The sequence below is a fragment of the Camelus dromedarius genome, chromosome 27, assembly GCF_036321535.1.
Source record: "Camelus dromedarius isolate mCamDro1 chromosome 27, mCamDro1.pat, whole genome shotgun sequence".
In the NCBI taxonomy this organism is placed as follows: domain Eukaryota; kingdom Metazoa; phylum Chordata; class Mammalia; order Artiodactyla; family Camelidae; genus Camelus; species Camelus dromedarius.
Window position 1 is genome coordinate 24,674,706 of NC_087462.1, and position 21,068 is coordinate 24,695,773.

At 55.6% G+C, this 21,068-nt stretch overlaps 1 protein-coding gene and 1 non-coding gene across 2 annotated transcripts in view; one reads left to right on the forward strand and one right to left on the reverse strand.

The window, feature by feature from the left end:
* The window catches only part of ADAMTS2 (ADAM metallopeptidase with thrombospondin type 1 motif 2), a 205,767-nt gene extending 185,065 nt beyond the window's left edge, over positions 1 to 20,702 (reverse strand). The window contains exons 1-2 of the mRNA XM_031437967.2: positions 20,445 to 20,702; positions 19,032 to 19,426 (exon numbers count right to left, since the gene is read on the reverse strand). Of these exons, the coding sequence (XP_031293827.2) occupies positions 19,032 to 19,426; positions 20,445 to 20,571 (522 nt within the window). The 5' untranslated portion in view covers positions 20,572 to 20,702. The remainder of the gene's footprint in view (positions 1 to 19,031; positions 19,427 to 20,444) is intronic.
* TRNAN-AUU (transfer RNA asparagine (anticodon AUU)) lies at positions 16,986 to 17,061 on the forward strand. Its single transcript is given in 2 exon segments — positions 16,986 to 17,022; positions 17,026 to 17,061. It is a non-coding gene; the product is annotated as a tRNA-Asn (tRNA).
* Positions 20,703 to 21,068: the final 366 nt, after the last annotated feature.

Here is a 21,068-nt window from a genome sequence, read left to right on the forward strand (position 1 = left end):
AGGGATGAGACGGGCAGAGGGCCGGGAGACAGGGAAGGCGAGCCCCTGCGGCTCCCCCCAGCAACAGCAGCCTGGCCTTCTTCCGGGTACCCAGCCCTCCTTGTCCAAGCCTCCAGCCGCTGGAGCCAGTGGTCATGTGAGGCGGCTCTGCTCCCTGCCCCTCCCAGAGCCACTCGCTTAAAGCTTGGCATGTGACCCCCACCCCGGGGGTGGTCATAGGACCAGGCCTGGCCAACGGGAATCCCTGCTCCCTGCCCTGATCACAATGATTGCTCAAAGCTTGACACATGACCCAGCCTGAGCCAATAAGAACCAGCCTCAGAACCCTTACTAAAACCCCAGGGGAGAATGGCTTTCTGCAGGGCTGGGAGTTGGTGCCAGGTGGGGCTGCAGCCCCTTGCTGGGGAGAGCCTGCTGAGGCCAAGCCAAGGAGGAGGGAAGAGGAGCTGAAACAGGACAGGAGGCCTGAGCTCCCCATCTTGGCCTGAGTTGGTTCACACTGGGTCTTCTATACTTGCAGTGGCAGGGATCCAGACCTGGGGAGGGACAGGGCAGCGGCACCAGCTGCACAGGTGTTGGTCGAGGGCCGGACCAAGGCCCCAGCAGACTCTCAGTGACACCTTCCAAGATTCACATCCAAAGAAGAAATGAGCGGACAGGCTCTCCTCTATAGGGGATGGTGGGAGGAAGGGACATGTGCCCCTCCCTTCCCTGGTCAGTGGCTCCAGACAGCTCTTCCCCGACAAAAGCCGCTCCTCTGTCTTGCAGAGTCCACTCACCAACCAGTCCTGCATTTCCCCTCCCCGGCCTGCCCGCCAACAAGACGCTCTTCTCCCCTTCCAGGCTGGAAATCTTTTCCATATCCTGGCTAATTGTATTCAGGTGGGGAGGATTTGGTGGAAGAAATGGCCTGCACGTGTGTGCTTTACATGTGCGCAGGCGTGATTGCCTCTGTGTGTGTGTGTGTGTGTGTGTGTGTGTGTGTGTGTGTGTGTGTGTCCCCACCCCCCAGCCCTGGCAGCTGCCCCAGGAATGCTGTGTCGGCAGGAAGGGACGGAGGACCCTCGGCCTCAGTCCGTGTCCTGACGGGCTCTCGGTGATGTCAGCGGCTCTTGGCCTCGTCCAGTAAACATCTGTTCTCCTTATTCTGACCCAAGAATTCCATTTCAGAATAGTCACGGCCTCATCTGGCAACAAGTCCCAGGCTGCTTACAGCCTGGGGCGGGGAGAGCATCCGACCCAGGGGCCTGCCGGCCCCCAGCCCTGCCTGCCCACTCCCCACACCCAGCCCAAGCCCAGCCCACTGAGCACCCAGAAGTGATTAACATCTGCACCGCACTTTCTGCGTCTCCAAGATGTTTCACACTTTGGTTCCTCCTAGCAGCGCCCTGAGCAGAATACCACCTCGCAGGAACAAGGACCATTCACTGCCAAGTGCCAGCCTTACTTCAACAGCCCACCAGAGGACTCCCTGCCATCAAATTCACCTTCCACAGATGCGACACAGGACGCGGCTCTGTGAGGAGCCGGGATCGAACACGGGGAGGGACTACGTCTGACTTCAGAGCATCAAGCCCCACACAGAGACGATAGTCCATGAACTGAAATCATGAGATGGAGGCGGGAGGAAGAAACGACCGGCTCCTGGGCCCCTGCGGCATCCACCTCAGTGTAAGAGAGGGTCTCAGGGGCCGACACGGGGGCCACACGGGAGATGAACGGGAGTGAGGCGAGCGCGGGCTTGGGGGGGATCACAGGGAGCCGCAGAGACTGCGGGGCTGCCCAAAGCTGCGGGGTCCCTCTGGGGGGCTCTGGCCCTGCTCCGCTCCAGCCCTGGGGAATCCAGGCCTCGCAGATGCCCCAGGTTCTCAGGAGAAACTGGAAATCTGGAGCTCTGGAGAAATTTGTCAAACACTGAGAAGGCCAAGCAAAACTTGTCTGTGGGTGGACGCGGCGCGCAGCCCGCCAGTTTGCAAACTCCGCCCTGCACAATGAGAACACGGAGCTCCAGAAATCGTCTTGTTGTAAGGGGCAAGGCAGGGACTCAAACGGGGCTGTGAAGTCCAAAATCATTCTGAGTTCCGGGTTATACCTCTGCGTCTACCTGAAAGGGTCTCACGGAACCACTTCCTCAGCTGAAACTCACAATGGTCTTCCAAAGACAGGCGTTTTCCTGCCAGCCCTGCTAACAGTCCTGCCCAAGGTACACTGCTGTCCGGCTGTTGGGGGTCACCTAACAAGCCACACCGGGCTGAGAGAGGCTCCTTGACCTAATGGGGGCCCGCCAGTCACTGCTACCCACCCCCCCTAAACCACCCCCCCCCCCGCATGTCCTCTGCTCAAGCTCTGCTGGATGCAACAGAACAGGAAAAGAAAAGCTGCCCCACCACAGGGGAGTGAAGAAGAGGGGTCACAGGCCCAGACGTGTCCACCTTGGGTCTGCCGCCTGCGGCATTCACAGCAGGGAAGCAAGACCTGGTCCCGAGACGGCGGCGGGCCAGGTGCTCTGAAGACATGGTTGTGGCTCCCGCACAAAATTACTAGAATTCAATATTACACTCTAACCAATATAATGAGACATAAAATGAATCGATATTGAAAAAGAAGACATCAAAATATTATAAATTGTAGAAGTCAACTGCATACTTAGAAAATCCTCCCCTACTCCCCCCACCCCAAAAATCCACCAAAAAAGGACAAAACTAATAATATGGAAGTTGGTGAAAATGCCTAGATGTGAAATAAAGATAGAAACTTGCGCCTCTGGAATGCAGACATGGGAAGTAGCCTTTACCTTTAGAGAGGTTCACCTTTAAAGGGTTTTTTTTGTGATTGCCCATGTTTTGCATTTGTGCCACTGTGGTAACGGGAGACTGATTTTGCTGAAACGCAAGAGGAAGATGTGAGTTTGGGACAAATGACAAGAAACAGGTGGGACCTGGATGGAGCTGGGCTTGCCAGGTCCGTGGTGGCTGTCTGGTGTTCAGCTGCGGCTGCGCACGTGTGTATGTACTTTGTGACATGCTGCTTTTAGTCCCGTTGGCTCTTTGGGAATGAAAGTGTCCAAACTCTGAGAATATTATTAATCTGGAACAAGTAGGTCCCAGGTACTCTGAGTAAGTAATCACCTCCTGTATCCTAGATTCAAAACATTCCTAGACATTATAGAATCCATAATAATCTACAATAAAATTTAATGGAAGAAATCCTATTCACAATGGCAATAAAATTCTACCTCTTAGTAATAAACCTACTGGGATCTATTTGAAAAGATTAGAATTAATATCCTTATTTCCCTGAGAAAAGTAACCATCATGAAGATGTCATTCACTTGTTCAGCAAAGACTTGCTGAGGTCCTGCCGTAGGCTGGACACTGTTACGCTATTTGAAGCATGCAATGTCATCCAAAATAAAGATCCTTTTCTGATATTGTTTAAGATCATAAGAAAACAAACCCAAAATCCACTTGGAAAATGGATAAAAAAAAAGCCAAAACATTTTTTAAGTCATGATGGTGATACTTGCCCTATCAGGTATTAAAACATATCATTAAGCAAAGGTAATTAAAGATCCCAGTGTAGGTGACAAGAAAGGGGCCAGAAATAAGCCAGATCACCTCCACGAACTTCACAGATGAAGAAATGCGCATCCCAAAGTCAGGAGGAAAGGGGTTAATTAGTAAATGAGTGCTGAGACCACGGGGTGGCAATTTAGAAAAAATATAAATACTTAAAAAACAACACCCTATTTGGTACAGGAAGCACACTCCACTTGAATTAAAGAAGTTAAATATTTAAAATTCAAATCAGAAAAAAAAATCAAAACATATGAAGCACTTTTTTGAAAGGCTGATTATCTTCTACAGCCTAAATAAACAGAAGACACCCACAGGAGGGGCCTGGCAGAGGGGAGCAGAAAGAAACCCAAGTCAGCAAGGTAAAATGAAAAGAAACTCAGTGAGTGTCGGTCTGCCCAAGCTCACGAAGGGTTAATGCCCGGCCGAGGAGGACCAGCCAGCTTCAGAGGAGGAGGGGCGGGCGGGAGCGGAGCAGCTACAGTTAATCACACAAGCGGGAGTCTCAGCCACAATGCGCTCAGATCCACACCCACACGATTAACCCAGAGCAAGGCACGGAGGGGCCCAGCCCAGGCCCTGCCCTGGAGCCGAGTTCATCCCACAAGAACCAGGGGCACCTTCAGGCTGGGGAGGACTTTGAGGACCCTGCCCCACAACAGGACGGCTGGCAGCTGAACAGAGCCAGTCTTCCATCTGCCCTCCCCGATCCTGCCCCGTCCCACCGCATCGTCCAGATGACCAGAGCCTCCTCAGCCAGCAGCCCCCTGCGACTGGCCCTGGCTCTGATTCTCGTGCTCCAGGTCCCACAGAGAATGTAGCAATTCCTGCGACCTTGATGGTGAGGGCAGACGCCCGGCCCACGCTTCCCTCCCCTCTGGTGTCCACCGTCTCCACCCAACTCTGGCCACCCTCTGCCTTCTGCTCCATCCACTCCCAGACCCTGAGTAGAAGACAGCCTCATTCGTCCCCTTGCCCAGGTGCCCTTGTGCGGGACACCACCTGCACAACCTTGCATGGCCGCCCTGGGGCAGAACATAGCCTCATCTGACCAGCCTTCCCAGTAAGGACACAGCCAGCCAGGGCCCGGGCACCCTGGCAGGAAAGATGGCACCCAAAGGCCAGGCCACTCTATTTGAGGCGGGGACTGCTCTGGTAAGGCGGGGTGAGGCCTTGACCCTGCTTGCTGGGAAGTGCACCAAGAACTCAGCCCTCCCTTGTCAGCAATTAACCCTGCTTGTGTGGGTGGAGGGGGGGGGGGGGGATGTGCGCCTCGGAGGACCACCAAGCCTTTATCTAGAGCTCCAGCTGCAGCAGCAGGAGCCCAGGCTCTGGACTCTGTGTGAGCTGGGGTAGGTCACTGCCCCTCTCTGAGCCCTGCTTTCCTCCAAGTACACTGGGACGATGTCCCCACCCCTGAGTGTGCCTGCTGCCAGTGGGGGCTTGTGAGCATCATAGAAGGTGGTTCTAGGACTATAGTCTGGGGCTGAGTGTGCGGCCAGTGATGAAGAACCCCCTGCCCAGGAAGGTCACCCCGGGAGCGTCACCAAGGTGACTAAGGGGGCTCCCCTCACTCTGAGAAAGAAGGGGAGAAGAGAGCAAGGAGAGGGAAGGGGGAGGGGGAAGGCAGGGAAGAGAGGGAAAGAAGGAAGGTGAAGGGAGGAAAGGGAAGGGAGGGGGCTCTGAGTGGGGACCTGGCACCACCCCACACCCCCCCACACCCCTTCCCATGACAGCATCTCTCCAGCTGCATCTGGAAGCTGCTCAGGAAACAGGCGCTGTCCGCTGAGCTGAGCCCTGGCCCTGCCGGGGACCTGTCCTCACTCTACACATGCAGGTCTCGGACCAGCCACTCCAGGCTGTGACAGACCCACAAACCCAGGCCCCCAGACCTCAGCTTGGGGCTAGTGAGCTCAGACCAGTGGCTAATGGTCAGGGGGGAGGAGAGGGGAGGGGAGAGGGCCGGGGGCCTCACAGGGCCTGCAGTGTGGTTCGGGGCGTCAAGGAGCACGAAGGAGGACCCCCCGCGCCTACACTGCCCACGGGGTCTGCAGCCGAGCCCCAGGTGCCCGCTGTGTGGACAGTGAGTCGTTGGGACGGCCGTGCAAGGGGCTGTGCTCCCTCTCCCAGGTGAGGGACCCCGGGCACAGAGGGTCAGGGTCCAGCGGCCCAGAGGCAGCTTCCCTGGCCATCATCACCTTCCACCCCAACCCCCCCACGACATTCCTTTGGACTGAAGGCCAGACAGCCTCACGCCCCGTCACTACCTCACAGACACACACCCTCCAAGGCAGGTGACGTTGAAAGTGGAGAAACTGAGGGTCACAGGCCAGCACGGGGAGTGCAGGCCCCCCAACCTGGTTCTGTCTGACCTCCTGCCTCCTGACCCCCAGGTCCTGCCCGGGACATAGTTCACAGCTGCCCCAAACCCCTGCCTGTCTTGGGGGGGACAGATAACATGATGGAGAACAAGTTTATTTTGACGGGCCATAGATTTCCTCTAAGAGGAATTTGGAAAAAGACCTCCTAGAAAGGCGCGTGTGGACACAAAGGTAAGAGTGCGATGTAGGGGGCCTGTGTGGCCAGGTACCAGTGGCTCAGAGAGGCGGAGAAAGCCTTCAGTGAAGGAGGAGTCAGGAGGCTTGCCCCAGAGGAACTAGAGCATGAGAGAGACATCACTGAGAGGAAGGGAACCTGGCCTGTCAACTCCCCCACATGTGGGCTTTCTAGGAACCAGTCCCTGCTCCACAGGGAGCCACCTGCACAGCTCACAGCTGGACAGTGCAGCCTCCTCCAGCTTCCTCAGCAAAGCTCCCCGCACCCGACAAACGCTTCCTCTGAGTGGGTGACAGCCGTACACAGAGGCTGGCTTGCATTTCGGGGCCAGCAAGCATGCAACTGAGGCCCCCCCGGCAGCAGCCCTGAGGCCCAGGACAGCAGGAGACACAGCCCTGCGAACTGTTAGCATCTTTGCGGGGGGCGGGGGGAGGTGTTAGACACATTTTATCTAGATTTCAGCTCCTTTGCTGATAAAAATGGGATCTTAGAAAACTAGAATTCAGAGGATATTGCCTTCGCATGAAATCCGTCTCAGTCCACGAGCAAGCATTATATTAAGCAGAGAAACACCGGGGGCATTGCCATCCGAGCCAGGTGCGGGCACTGATACGCAAAGCCACTGCTGCTATTTAATGTTACTCTGCAGGTTCTAGATGGCACAGATTGAAAACGAGGCTCCACAATTACCACAGTCCACAGACGATACAACTGTATACCTAGAAGACGCAAGGGAATTCACAAAGATGTATCACAATTAATGAGTTCAAAGAGCTTGATAAGAGATAATTACATAAAAATCAATAGCCTTCCTGTATACCAGCAATAGATGGAAATGATCCAATTCGCAATGGAAAAAGAAAAAAAAAAAATCCTTGAAATGGCCCTGCTTTAAAACAATGGGCGACCCCTATGAAAAATGTGTAGTAGCTTACTTAGCAACAGGAAAGCAGAATTAAATCAATCGGAAAACACACCATGTTCCTGGTAAATACTACAAATTGTGTCCATTTCTCCTTTAATTGGTTTCTAGGTTTAATTTAATGTCCATCAAATTCGCAAGGGATGTTTCTAACCTGACAAAACAATTCTAAAATTCAATTGAAGGAATAAACAGAGGTGACCAGCCAAGAAATTTTTGCAGAAGAATAACAGCGAAATGGGAAGTATCCAGCCAGATGTTTCAAAGTAGCACTATCCAAGAAATGTAACACGAATGCCACATGCAGTTAAAAAAAAAAGCAGGTGAAATTAACCTCAGCAGTATACTTTAATTAACCCAACAGAGCCAAACTATTATCCTTTTAACTTGTAATCAATACTTTAAAATTATCAATTAGATATTCCATATTCTTTTTTTTTTTTTTTTTTGGTACTAAGTCTTTGAACACTGGTGTGTATTTTACATTTGAGAGCACTTCTCAGTTCAGACCAGCCACATTTCAAATAGCCAATAGCCTCAAGTGGCCTGCAGCTACCACGGTGGACGGCTCAGCTGTCAAGTAGCCAACACATTAGATATTAGAGTTTAAAGCTCTGATAATGAACATAACTCGGTACCAGGACAAGAATAGACCGACAGAAAGAGAGGATTTATCTGTGATACCAGACCAGCGGGTTCATTTACAACTGACTGGAGACAGTGTGTGGCATAACTCATTTTGAAAATTATATATATTCTCAGCTCCTGAGCCCCTTTTTAATCACACTTTCAGAAGCTCTGTCCCAACCAGACTGGCCGCCGCTGAGCCCTAGACATACCTTGCATGAGACATAACTACACCTATTTGCCATGTGGCCCCCATCCCAGCTTTCAAAACAAAAATATCCAGGTTCAAAGAAGAATCCTTGAATGTTCTGCTCACAAAACCAGCAAGGGCCAGTCCCTCCAGTCTGAATGGCCCAGTCCCTGCTTCCTCAGCATGGGAGCGAACCACATGCTGGCTCTCAGATGGGCCCTGAAACCATTTGTAATATCATCACCATAATAAAACTATGTGTCCAGGACTCCAAGACACACATTTCTCACATTTACCATGCCCAAACTCAGGGTGAAATCAGTGGGTCTTATCCCAGCCGGCGGCCGGCAGCCGCCGTGAGGTGGCAGGTGTGGCCAGGCGCACACCGGCCCCACCATGGGGTTTCACACTGCCATCACTTCGCTTGGGTTACACGCAGGGTCAGCACTTCCTGTGTTTGAGACCCTTGCCATCCAAAATGTCTTCGAGGAGTCACATGACGACGCAGAAAAATTACAGAGTGTGCGGACAGGCACAGAGATAACAGAGCGTGTAGCTGTGGCATCAGAGAAGAATGTCCCTGGAGAAATGATCATAACCCCATTCCTTTATCAAAGAGAGGTCGCCACCCAGAAGCAGATGAAGCCAGTCACATACTAAGTAAGCAGAGCGAGTGAGGCGGGAGAAACAGCCCACCTCTCGGAGCACCTCGGGGCAGAGTGGCTGCTGCCTACACCTGATGGGACTGCGGCTGAGGTGTCATGGTGCGGTTCCACCGGGAGTGTCCCCTCTCTTGATGTGCCCTGTAACCGATGGCACCTTCAACGCAACGAAACACAGAAACGGCCAACGTTTCCCAAACCCCGGGCCTGGGCTAAGTGCTCTGCCAGCACCCATCCTTCCAAAGCCCAGCGAGGCTGCCGTCCAAGGAACTGAGACCCCCAGGCTCAGGTTTTGCAGGCTGCCCAGCTGCGCAGGGCAAAGCTGGCCACGAGGCCCGGCAGCCTCCAGCTCACACAACGTCCGCTTACCACCGAAACGTGCAGGGCAGGGTGGGGCTGCGCAGAACCTGCGGGAGCCTTGGTCCTGGACGCCAGAGTTCTCTCTGCCTCAGAGCGGAAGCTGTGCGCCCCACTCCACCGGCCCCGGAGTAGACACGCAGGGTAATTGAAATTCATGGATGAGCCCGAGGAGCCGGCTCCAGGCTTGGTAATAACTTCTCCATATTAATGGCAGCACCGCAGACCCGGTGGACAGCTGACATTTACTATGAGACACACGCGGCAGAGCGAGAGGCTCCTACCTGGGCCCTCCCATTCCAGAATGCCTGCCAGTGAAGGAGGGAAGGGGAGGAAGGGTCCAAGGTGGGCTGGGGTCCTCCTCTCCCCTCAGCACCCCCACCCCATCTCAGTCTCCTCCCCTGCAGGAAACCCCTGCCAGGAACATACCGGACCACACATGCACACTCACACTCAAATGCACACACGCATATGCACAGATACCCACACACACACTCATATGCACACACATCACACTCATACATATACGCATGCACACATTCCCACATACGCGTACAGGAATGTGCCCACACACTCACACATACCGGTAGCCTGCTGTGTTCTGACAGCAACGCAAAACCCCCAGCCTGCCCGAGTGCAGGAGGGCAGTAGGGGCAAGGAAGGACGCATCTACCCACCAGTGCAGCCCCAGGGTCCCAGGAGGGGCTCCCCGTATACTCGACCCTTCGAACCTCAGAGGCCAGAGTAGGGAGGCCCCAGCCACAGCTCAGGCCACCACACAGCTGAGTGGACGCAGCAGGCCGTAGGGCATCCTTGTGGCTCAGAACTGATGAGCTTTTCGATGACTCCTCCGCTCACGCTGGCTGTGGCACTTGTGGTCCTCACAAAGGACCCAGCCTTCCCCTACCCCCACCCCCGGTGCTGGGTCACTCCTCACTCACTAAGTGCTGGGGACACGGGGGGTGAGAAGCCAGGCTAGCCATCAGGCAGGGGGGACCTGGAAGGGGCCAGCACCTGCACGAGCAGCATCCTGCCACTGAGGAACCAATGCCAGAAGCACACAACCAATCAGTGGAGTCAGTGTTGGGTGGCAATGTGACAGGATGGCCCAGAAAGAGCTGGCCTCCCTGCACTCCGGCTCAGAGGTCAGGGACCAGCTATGCTGGCCTTCATGAGGGGCTGAGTCAGGTTACCATGCTCCTCCCCAGAGGATCCAAGAGGAGAGGTGACCCACACAGGGGAGCCCCACATATCCAAGTAACTTACTGGAGCCTCGGTTTCCTCATCTGTAAAATGGGGGGCAACGGTGGCTGGCACACAGGATGATTGCAGGGATTGGGTCCATGCAGTGAGCAGAGGTAGATCATATAGACCCTGATCTGATCGCCCCCTGCAGAGGGACAGCTGCTGGCTGCTGGGCATCCTCAGGAGCGTGGGTGCAGGACCCTCAGCTCATAGACAGAGAGGCAGGCAGAAAGCTGCTGCTCAGCCTTGGGAGGTGGTCCCAGCACCCCTGGCCCCCTGAACCTCATTCCAGGTCAGGGGTGGAGCATGTGACTCAGCCCAGAGCCAGTCAGCACAGGGCATTCCCGGGCCACAGTGATTGGCTATGGAGAGACTCCGTGACCCAAGCCCATCCAATCAGAGTGAAGCTCAGAACTGCAGCAGGAACCTCCAAAAAGTAGACTGCTTCCCTTCTGCACTTGGTTGTGCCTCGGGTGGTGAGGGGTGTGGGGGCAGCTGCAGCCTCCGGTCCGCCAGGGAACAGAGTCACGGAGCGGTGGGAGCTGGGTGAGCAGGGTGCAAAGGACACCACTCCACCCCTGAACTACCTATCCAATCCCACCAGTCCCCAGATGCCTTTTATGGGGGATAAAATACACATAAAATATACCATCTTAACCATTTCTAAGCGTACAGGTCAGTGGTATCAAATATGTTCATAACGCTGTGCAATGATCACCACCATCCATCTCCAGAACTCCTTCCTTCTGCTAAAACTGAAACTCTGTACCTGTGAATCAGCTCCCCATCCCCCTCCTCCAGCACCTGACAACCACCACTCCACCCGCTGTCTCTAAGATTCTGGCTACCCTAGGCGCCTTCAAATGCCTTACTTGCTGAAGCCTGGGGAGTCTGGATTTCAGACCACAGGTGTGTATACCTCATTCTGAGGGGCTATGGGCGGCGGCTTTCCCACCTCTAGCACAAATCCCCGACCAGCCAGCCTTCTCCACCATGGCAGCCACAGGTCAGCGCACCTGAGAAGTCCCTTCCCTGCCCACAGATTGCACTCAGTGAGAAGTGGTGATGAGGCTGGCCAGGAGGTTGTGGCTGCCCCAGAAAGGGGCAGGGGCAGCTGCGATGAAGGAAGGCAGCAAGTTCTCCAAGACAGCCCCTGCCTGCTGGGAGCCCCCACCTAACGACCCTGCTGCTGGCGCAGCCCCCAACATTTCCACATCAGCCTCTGGAAGTCTGGTCAGGGGACCACAGGGCCCACTGGGTTCCCACTGGATCCATCTCCCTGTGCAATAGCAAGACTCAGAAATGCAGCTTCTCTGAAGAAACATCTGAGGGTACAGTAGCAAGGAGCCTGTGGTCCTGAGGGACAACAATCTATAAAGGGAGGCAGGGCATAGACTGGCCAGGGTCCCCATCTCTCCCTCCATCAACCTGGTCCCTTCAGTTGGTCCCCATTTGGCCCCTAAGACACCTGGAGTTGCCCTAAAAGGGTCCCAGAAATGGCTGATCCAGCCTCACTTGCCACCTGGGTGAACTGAGGCTCATGGCAGGAGGATCTGCCCAGGGCTTCATGGGGACCTGCCAGAGCCTGGCCGAAGGTCTCCTTACCGGCCCTCCAAAAGTCCCTCCCAACAGGTCCAAAGGGGCTTCCCTCTCTTACTTAGTTTCATTTAGACCAGGGGTTTTGAACTCAGGTTGCATGAACTCCGAGTTCGGGGCAAGAAAACCGTGCAAAACCACATGCATGCACAAGTGCTTTCCTGCGGGAAAAGAGGTGGGGCCTTTGGCCATTCTCCAAGGGGGCCTGCGGTTCTCCATCCTGGGGTCTGCAGCAAACGAGACAAGGAGAGGTGGGCCAGCCCCAGTATGGGGGGCACAGGGTCTTGGGATGAGTCCCCCACTCTTCCCTGTACAGTAGCAGGATGCTGGGCCACCACACTCCCCGAGCATGCTCATTTCACGGCTCCCAGCGGAGCCCCACCCAGTGGAGCTGGGCCCTGCAGACATAGCCACGTACAAGCTGCCTGTGAAGCGTGGATGCAACACGGCACGTGAGTGTCCGGGACAGCGTCCCGGGTGGAGTGCCATGTAGCTGAGATCTACAGATTGAGTCAAGTAAAGAGGGAAGGATAAAAGTGGTCGGGGTGAGGGCACAGCCTGTGCAAAGGCCCTAAGATGGGAGTGCCCAGTGTTGGAGGCATGAGGGACACACAGTGACAGACAAGACTGGCGGTTACTAGGTCAGGCCATGGGGAGCCCTGTATGCCAGGACGGTGGGTCTGAATTTTTTTTCCAGGTTTGGATTTTTTTTTTTTTATGGGGAATAAGAACTATTGAAAGGTCTTAAGCAAAGGAGTGACATGATTTAATGTGTGGTTTATAAAAATCAGTCTGGCAGCTGTGTGGGGAAAGAGCTGCTCCAATTTGGAGAGGCTGAGGGTCACAGGAGCGAAAGACAGGGCTTGGAGTCAGGCGTGGTGGAGCGATGGGAACGGGGGTGACGTCCAGAGATGTCCAAGATGATGACCAGCTGGAGGTGGGGGTCGTGGAGAGGGAGGGGAGGGGGTGATCCTGGGATTCCTGCCCAAGTGAAGGGTGAGGTCTGGGGGAGAGTGGAGAGATCCGCATTCCATCTCAGAAGCATGGGGGGGCCCAAGGAAGGAGCCCGGGAGGCAGCTGGGCAGGCAGGTCTGGGTGGAGTGTGGCGGCCCAGCACGCTGCTCCTCTCTCTTGTTTTTATCATAAAACCTCAATCCATTCCAGAGTTTGGGGATCTGACCCTCACACTCAGCCCCAAATGTGAGGTAAGCAAGAGCCTCGGGCCAGGCCCACATCACAGCGATTGATTTAAAGATGGGCCTGTAACCCAAGCAGTGCCCATCAGAAGCCTTCCCAGGATTCTAGCAGGAACCATCCAGAAAGGAGTGCTCTCCATTTCCAAGAGACTACGACCATGGAAGGCAAGTTATGTCAGGAGCTGCCGATGGACCCTTCCATGGGGAGGGCCATCCTGAGATGAACACAGACACTGGCAGAGCTGAAAGGCAGAAGACATGTTCTGAAACCAGCCCCAAGCCCCTTGATCCAGCCATGCCTGAAGCTGAAACTCCTCAGGACCTCAAAGATAACTGGGCCCATGACATCCTGTGTTTGTTGCATCCCTTGTAAGTTGGTTCTTTGTCACTTAAGCTGAATGAGTCTTAAACAACAAGGAGAGTAAGCCATGGAGGAGGCTGAGGCCACCATGGGCACCTGCATAGCATGCCAAGAGCAGGGGCCAAGCAAGTGCTCCTCTGACCTGAGAAGCCCCGACACCCAGGGAACCCGGACATTCCCGCAGCCCCTCTTCAGTGTTCCTAGACCTTTTCATTGCCCTCCAGGCAGGGCCAAGGCAGGGTGAGACAAAGGAAGACCCTACAAGGGGCAGCTGCAAGTCCCATACACTCCTTACCCCCAGCCCCACAGCCCAAGTGTATTGCACCTGCCCCCCCAACTCTAGCACCTGAACCAGCTGGAGCCCAGGGTGTGGCTGCGAAGAGAGCAGCTTTGTTAGGAAAAATGAAACTCAACTCGGTCCTTAGGTCAGCAAATGACTTCTCTCTGAGGCCCTTAGTGACTTTTACTGCCCATCAAGACTGGACAGAGTAGGCACCTGGCCAGGACGGCAGCCCAGCAGGGGAGCCCCATCCCACAAGGCAGCAGCCCTTGGGCTTCTCTGAACCCCCTTCTCTGAACTGCCGCACAGAGTCACCCCCCAGCCTAAGGAGGCGTCACTGATGGATGGCCATGCTGACCGGTGACGTCCCCTGAGCTGAACCGAACAGAGGAGGTGGAGGTGGGCCAGGGTACTTCCATCCTCCTGGAGCCTCCACGGCCATCGTCCAGCCATGAGGACTCAGGCCACCTTAAAGGAGCTGCAGCCCTGAGCAGGTCAGCAGCGAGTCACCAAGCCACTCGGCCATGAGACCTGCGCCCAGCCCCCACTCACTGACACTGACAACAGTCTAGGCCCCTGACTGAGAAGGTCTCCAGGAGTCAAAATAGAAAAGGTAAAACATTTCCTCATGTTTTAAAGAAATGCATTTCTTCATTTTTATTCTTTTTGTTGGCACACAAAGAAGGCAGTGAGATGTAGTGAGCGTGGTCTTGGGACCAAACAGGCGTTTAAGTACTGCAAAGCCCGAAGCAAGTTATATCGGCTTTTGGAGCCTCGGTTTATTCATCTGAAGAATGGGGATAATATTAGCCGTACTCCATAGGGTGTTGTGAGGATTAATCAAGCTGATTTAGCATAAGGTACTCAGCAGAAAGCCTGGCACGTAACAGGGGCACAGTAAACTATGATGTACTGTTATTACTTTTTATGTCAACAGGCTTCTCATTGGGTTTTCACTGAGCATGTAAGAATGATGTGACATTCGAAATGAAGTAAGCCAAAAAGAGAAAGAAAAGTACCATATGATATCACTCAATGTGGAGTCTAAAAAGGAAATAAGAAGACACTAATAAACTCTTCTACAAAACAGAAACAGACTCGCAGACATAGTGAACAGTTTTATGGTTCCTGGGGTGAGAGGGGGAGGGATAAATTTGGGAGTTTGAAATTTGCAAATATTATTAACTACTATATATAAAAATAGATAAACAAATTTCTTCTGTACAGCACAGGGAACTATACTCAATATCTTGTAACAACCTTTCATCAAAAGGAATATGAAAATGAATATATATATATGACTGAAAAATTACGCTGTACAACCAGAAATTGACACGTTGTAACTGACTATACTCCAATTTAAAAAAAAATGTGAAATTAGCACACCTATCATGTACCGAGAGGTACTAGAAAAGTCTTCCGTAGCAATGAGATATACAAGAATCCTTTGTTAAGCCTTATTTTCTCACACATCGTGAAAAGGCAAACTTTAACCTTTCCCTGTGAGTTTGATGAACAATATCTGTCTAAAGGCTGTAAAGAACCTGGAAACCACATCTAGCAGCCTCTCTGGAAATAAAGTGCACGCTGTATCTTATGAAGCACATCTTTATGTGGCATTTCCTGAGTCTGCACCTTGACCGATTCTCATAGAATTTGCACCATGGCAGGCCCAGGTCCCAACCTCATATCACTTTAGGGAGCAGCACCCCTTGCACCCTTGATCCATGGGATTCTGCAAACACCATGTCCTGATTCTCATGGGGGCATCTGATCCCAGCCTGCCTAGAGTGATCCCCAGGACTCAGCTGGAATTATCAGAAAGAGATGTCAGCCGGCACTGCTGGGGCCCCTTGACTCACCAGAGAAGGACTCCACCTGAGAACAAAGCCAACACACAAGGAGGCAGAGGCAAGAGACAGCAAGGGTCCTTAGGACCTGGCGGGAGCACCTGGATCCAGCCATGCCTGAAGACTGATCATTATGTGAGCTGATAACTTCCCGTTTCTGTTCAATCTAAATTGACCAGAGTTTTCTTTCACTTGTGACTGAAAGGATCTGAGAATAAGAATCCCCTCATGCTAAATAAAAAACAAAGCTTCCACAGAAAATAAAGCTTCCGTTAAGGTAGAGAAACAAACTCAGTGCCAAGCAAGTAAGTGAACAAATATGTGTCCCAGGCTAGGGGCAGGACAGTAGGCCTGAAAGAGCCTATGGCTCTCAGAAGAGGCATAACTTACGCTACAGGACCACAAGGCCACAATCCTGCTCCGTGGTTTCTCTGCACATCTTCCAGGAAGGCTAGTTCCACATGTTCTGCAAAGGGGTCCCGTGGTCCCATCTGTGTGAGCAGTGCTGCATTACACAGAGTTTGAGGGGTTTCTTTATTACAGAGCTTCTCAGAGATCCTTGTGGGCCTCCTTGAGTCTCCCAGGCTGAAAGCAAGGTGCAGCGTTTCCCACACCGCTTGTGGATTGAACCCCACTTGCTCGGAGCAACTTGTGGTGCAGTCTTGTGGAACTCCTTGGCAGAAATGGGGCTGCAAAGCCTCACTTCTCAGAGGGAAGCCTGAGGCCCAGGAGCAATCAGCCTGGGAGCTCAACCCCCACCCCCGGACATGCAGACTCAACACCTGCATTTTAACAAGATCCCTGGGGACTTGCACACACACCACAGCCTGACATACCTGCTTCAGTGTGTTTCACTGTCTACAAAGCAAGAGCAGGAGCTGCAGAAAAGGGGCTGTGTGGCATGGTTGCTGGGAGGGTGAGGTGCACATAGCCACGTAAGGACTGTTGAGCGGGAGTGCACAGGGATTACGGCCTCTGTTACCACGTCTCAGGATCTTCTACCTGCCCAGACTTAGGAGCATCATGGCAGAAGGGTCTGGACAGAACCAGGTCAGACTCCTGCCACCACGGGCTGTGTGGCCTTGGGCAAGTCATTCAACCTTCCAGAGCTTCAGCTGCCCAACTGGGAACCAGGAATGAAGAACCCTCCTCTGCAGGGTCACTGTAAAGACCAGAAACATGATGTTTAAACCCCAGGCCCTTAGCAAATGGGCCTATCACTGATGCACAGAGAGACTAAAAGGGCTAAGGAATGAATTGGTATAAAATCAGAACAGACACACACATCAAAAAGGAAGAAAGGAAAGGGTGAGAGGGAGGGAGAGAGGGAGAGAGAGAGAAAGGGAAGAATGAAGGAAGGGAGGAAAGAAAGGGAAAGAGAGAAATAGAGAAAGAAAAGGAAGGAAGGAAGAAAAGAAAGGAAAGAAAGAAAGGAAAGAAAGAAAGGAAAGAAAGAAAGAAAGAAAGAAAGAAAGAAAGAAAGAAAGGAAGAAAGAAAGAAAGGAAGGAAGGAAGGAAGGAAGGAAGGAAGAAGGAAAGAAGGAAAGAAAGAAGGAAAGAAAGGAAGGGGCAGGTATAGCTCAGTGGTAGGGCACATGCTTATTAGCATGCATGAGGTCCTGGGTTCAATCCCCAGTACCTCCACTAACAACAACAACAAAAATAACTTTTAAAAAAGAAAGAAAGAAAAGGAAAAATGAGATGAAAAAGACCCCAGCCCCTCTTCCAACTCCGGTCTTCTCTCCAGCTCTGTCTTGCACTTCTGCTGGTGTGTGTCTGGGACATGTGACATCTCACCGTGCCCATCCCAACCAAGCCGATGTACAGCTGGTACTCTCTGCACACCCTCTCCCCTCTGCACCTTTGCCCTCTGGCAATTCATTCTTCAAATAGTCCCCAGGAGCATGCTCTCAGAGCCCTGACCGGAGTGGGCCTCAGCCCATCAGCTGAGCAGTGTGTCCCAAGTGGCACCAGACCAGCCACATCTCTGTCCAGTCCGGAGGACAAATGCGCAAGGAGCTGCTGGCTGAACAAACAGATCACAGAAGGAACAGACGAATGAATGATACACTGACAAAGGCTCCCTGAAATGCACTCCATCAAGAATTACTTAGCACACAGGAGCTGGCCCACCAACAGACTCCTCCATGCCCACTCCCCGGGCCCCAGCTCAGCCCCACTGCACACCCCCTCAGTCCCCAGCACCAGTTTCCTTTTATTTAGGAAATTCACCTCCAGGGTAAAATGAGATACACCTGTGAAACCCGGTACATCCTCAGAGACAACAGAGATATAAAGGGCTGCCCCACGTTAACCCAGCTCCTCCAAGGACATTTATAGTTGTTTGCAACACGCCCAGGTTCCAACTAGATCCAGCCAAAGGCAGTGATTTTCCGAAGAAGCAACAAGTGACATTTCCTGTGTCTCCATAAAAAGAACGCCAGCGGTTGCGGGACTCTGGTGTGATTGCTGGCTCTGCAGCCTGCAGGGCGAGCCTGAGGACGGGGGCTCGGGGCCAGCAGCGCTGGGAGGGCGGCCACTCGCTCAGAGCAGCAGTTAGAGCGGAACCCAGGGTGGGCGGCCTCAGCTGTCTGGCGGGCACAGCCAGCCTGACCACCGCACACCCAATCCAAAATAGAAAGCTGCAGTGGCTTCTGCCGCGTGCCAGGCCCCAGGGCAACCAGACAGAGCACCGCCAATGTCAGCCTCCTCCCTGAGCATCGATCCAGGCTTCCTCCAAGGGCCCCTTATGCCCAGCCATGGTCCCTCTAGGCCCCCAGATGCAGAACTTCCCAGGGCTTTGGTCACACTGGGTGGCCCAGGCAATCCCAGAAGGGACCCCCTCTCCAGTCTCTCCTGTCCTCCAGGGGCTGCCCACGGACACCAGAGCCCGCATTTCCAAATACTCCCCTTGGCTCAAAATAGAGGGAAAACCGACTTTTCAAATAACCAACCAGCTGAAGTTCCACAGGAAACCACAGCATAAAAATCAGTGGTTCCTGGTCAGCCAGGGGGCAGAGGGATCATTGGGCACTTCAGCATCACTGCCTGCTCCCTAGGCTGGCACCACTAGCACGCACAGAAACAAGACCGGCTGCCAGCACGTGTGCCCCCACACACATATCACACACGCTAAAATGCATAGCAACACGCTGCACAGACACCAACACCCAAATGAGCAGACACCTGCAGGTACACACGTGGACTAAACACAATGGCACATTCACACGTGAACACAGGTGCACAGGTACCCAGACACGAGTACGCGCCAGCACTCCAACACATACGTGCAGATGCACACACTCAGAGATACACAATCACCTGGATGCTACGCCAAGATCTGTGCCTGCAGGCATGAGGGAGACCACTCTGCTACTTGATAAGCACTTTGGAAACGTGGCCCTCCCCCTGCATAAATCACCCTCTAGAACCAATCAAAACAACCTGCCTTCCAGCCAGCCCCTTAAGTCCGGGCCCAGCGGTCTCTAAGCATCGTGGTGCAAAGACGGTCCTCCGTACAGGTCGTGCCCTCCGAGGGGACTCCCAGATAACAGGCTTCCCAAAACCCACGGGAGGGCAATGGACAGGAAGGAGGGAGAGAAGTGCGTACTCACCAGCCCGTCGCAGTTGCTGAGCGCCACGGAGGAGGCTTCAGCCAGGCCGGCCACGTCTCCGACATAGAGGCAGGTTCCAAGCAGCGGCTCCACCCGGGTAGCACCCGACTCGCCCTGCCACTCCACCGTGGCCCCGGGCGCCACGAGGCGGGCGTTGGGCCGCAGCCGCAGGTGCAGGTCTCGGCCGAAGACCGTGACATTGTAGAAGAGGCGGCCGCCAGGGTCCTCCTCACTGCCTCCAGGGAAGCCCGGGGTCTGCACTGTGGCGGCCCTGCGGGTCCGTACCCCAGCCTGGGCCGTCGCCGCCGACACCACGTGGGACACCAAACGGCCCTGGGCGTCAGTGCGCACCGGCACCGCCAGGATGCGCTCAGCTCCGTGCCCCAGGGGCCCGCCTGCAAAGGGAAGGGGCGTTAGACCCGCAGAGACCTCAGAGCCCCGGAGCCCCGGCGCCGAGTCCAGCATCCCCCCAAGCCCTGCCCCCACTGCGAAGGGAAGGGCATTCCACTAGGCAACCCCCAGAAACTAGTCTGCACCTCCCCGGCCTTCTTCCAAAAGGGAAAGAGCGTTAACAGGGCCACCACTCCGGAGCCCCGCCACCCCCAGGCTGACCCCCTCTGGGACCCTGCCAACCCAGGACTCTGCCTCCTGCCCCGTTCTGGGTTGGGGCTCCGAAGCTTTTCACAGTCCCCCAGGGGGCAGCCCGTCAGAGCGTCCCCCGCCCCTTGAACCTACCGTCCTTGGCAGGACGTGGGACTGCTCCGAAGCCATTCCCCGTTGACCTCCTACCCGTGCGCCTCTACCTCTCAGCGGCCCTTGCCGCCCGAGTGCCCTCACCGCTTGCCTCCGGAGCGGCGAGGACTCGGCTCCCCCGGACACGGGCGGCCTGTCCTCCGTGTCTAGCTCGGGGTCTGTCCGCTGCCAGTCCCCCTTCCCGCGCGCCCGAGGACAGGGAGGGGTGGAGCAGGGTCCTTCAGATCTTGGAGGATTCCCTCCGGGGCGCCCCAACCAATCCTCAGGGCCCAAGGAGGCGCGCTCGGCACCCGGCTCCTCCCGAGCGTCCCCGGACGCAAGCCCGGGCGCCGCCTCGCCCTGGCTCCCCCGGACCCGCTGGGGCTTGGCGCTGCGCTCTCCGCCGCGGGGCTTTCCCGGCCCTCGGTCTCCATCCTCGGCGTCCCGGGAGCCGCAAGCGCTCCGAGGCTCCCCCCGGCCCATGACGCCCGGGTGCGCCGCGGGGCTCCCCCTGCGCGACCGACCCGGCCCTGAAGTTGGCCAACTTGGCCCCGGGCGGGGAGCGCGGAGTTTGCCCAAGTCGGGCTGGACGACGCCTGGGGAGGGGGCGGTGGGGCATGCGGGCCGGGGCGGAGCCCGGCCGGCTGGGGTCGCGGGGCTTGGGGGCCGGGCCGCACCTACCTGGGGGGTCGGCGGCGGCGGCGAGCCCGGCGTCCGCGGGCAGCGGCGGCAGCAGGAGCGGCGGCAGTAGCAGTAGCAGCAGCGCGGGGCAGAGCAGGCGGCGAGCGGCTCCCGCCGGCGGATCCATGGCAGCCGGACCGCAGCCGGGGCCCCGCACTCGCAGCCGGCGCGAAAGTTCCCCGCGCGCCGCCCAGCCCACATCTGGGGGCAGCTGGAGCCGCCCGCAGCTGCAGCACCGCAGGGCGCGGGGCGGAGGAGGCGAGGCGCGGAGGGGAGGGCGGGGGAGCGCGGAGGGGAGGCGGGGAGAGGGAAGGAGCGAGCGAGCGAGGGAGGCGGGAGGGAGGGAGAAGGAGAGCGAGGGGGAGGGCGGGGACGGCGGGCGCCTCAGCCTGCGGTGACCCGGCGCTTCTTGGCGCGGCCGCCGCCGCCGCCGCTGCCGCCGCCGCCGCCGCTGCCGCCACCGCCGCCACCGCCCGCTCCCCTCCTCGCGCCGTCGCCGCCGCGGTTCCCGGCTCGTAGCGAAGCAGAGACACCCCGAGGCGGCGGCAGAGAAGCGCCGCGGGCCGGGCCGGGGGAGCCCTGCCGCCGGCCACCCTCGGTGCGCCCCGCGCCCTCGTGGCGCGC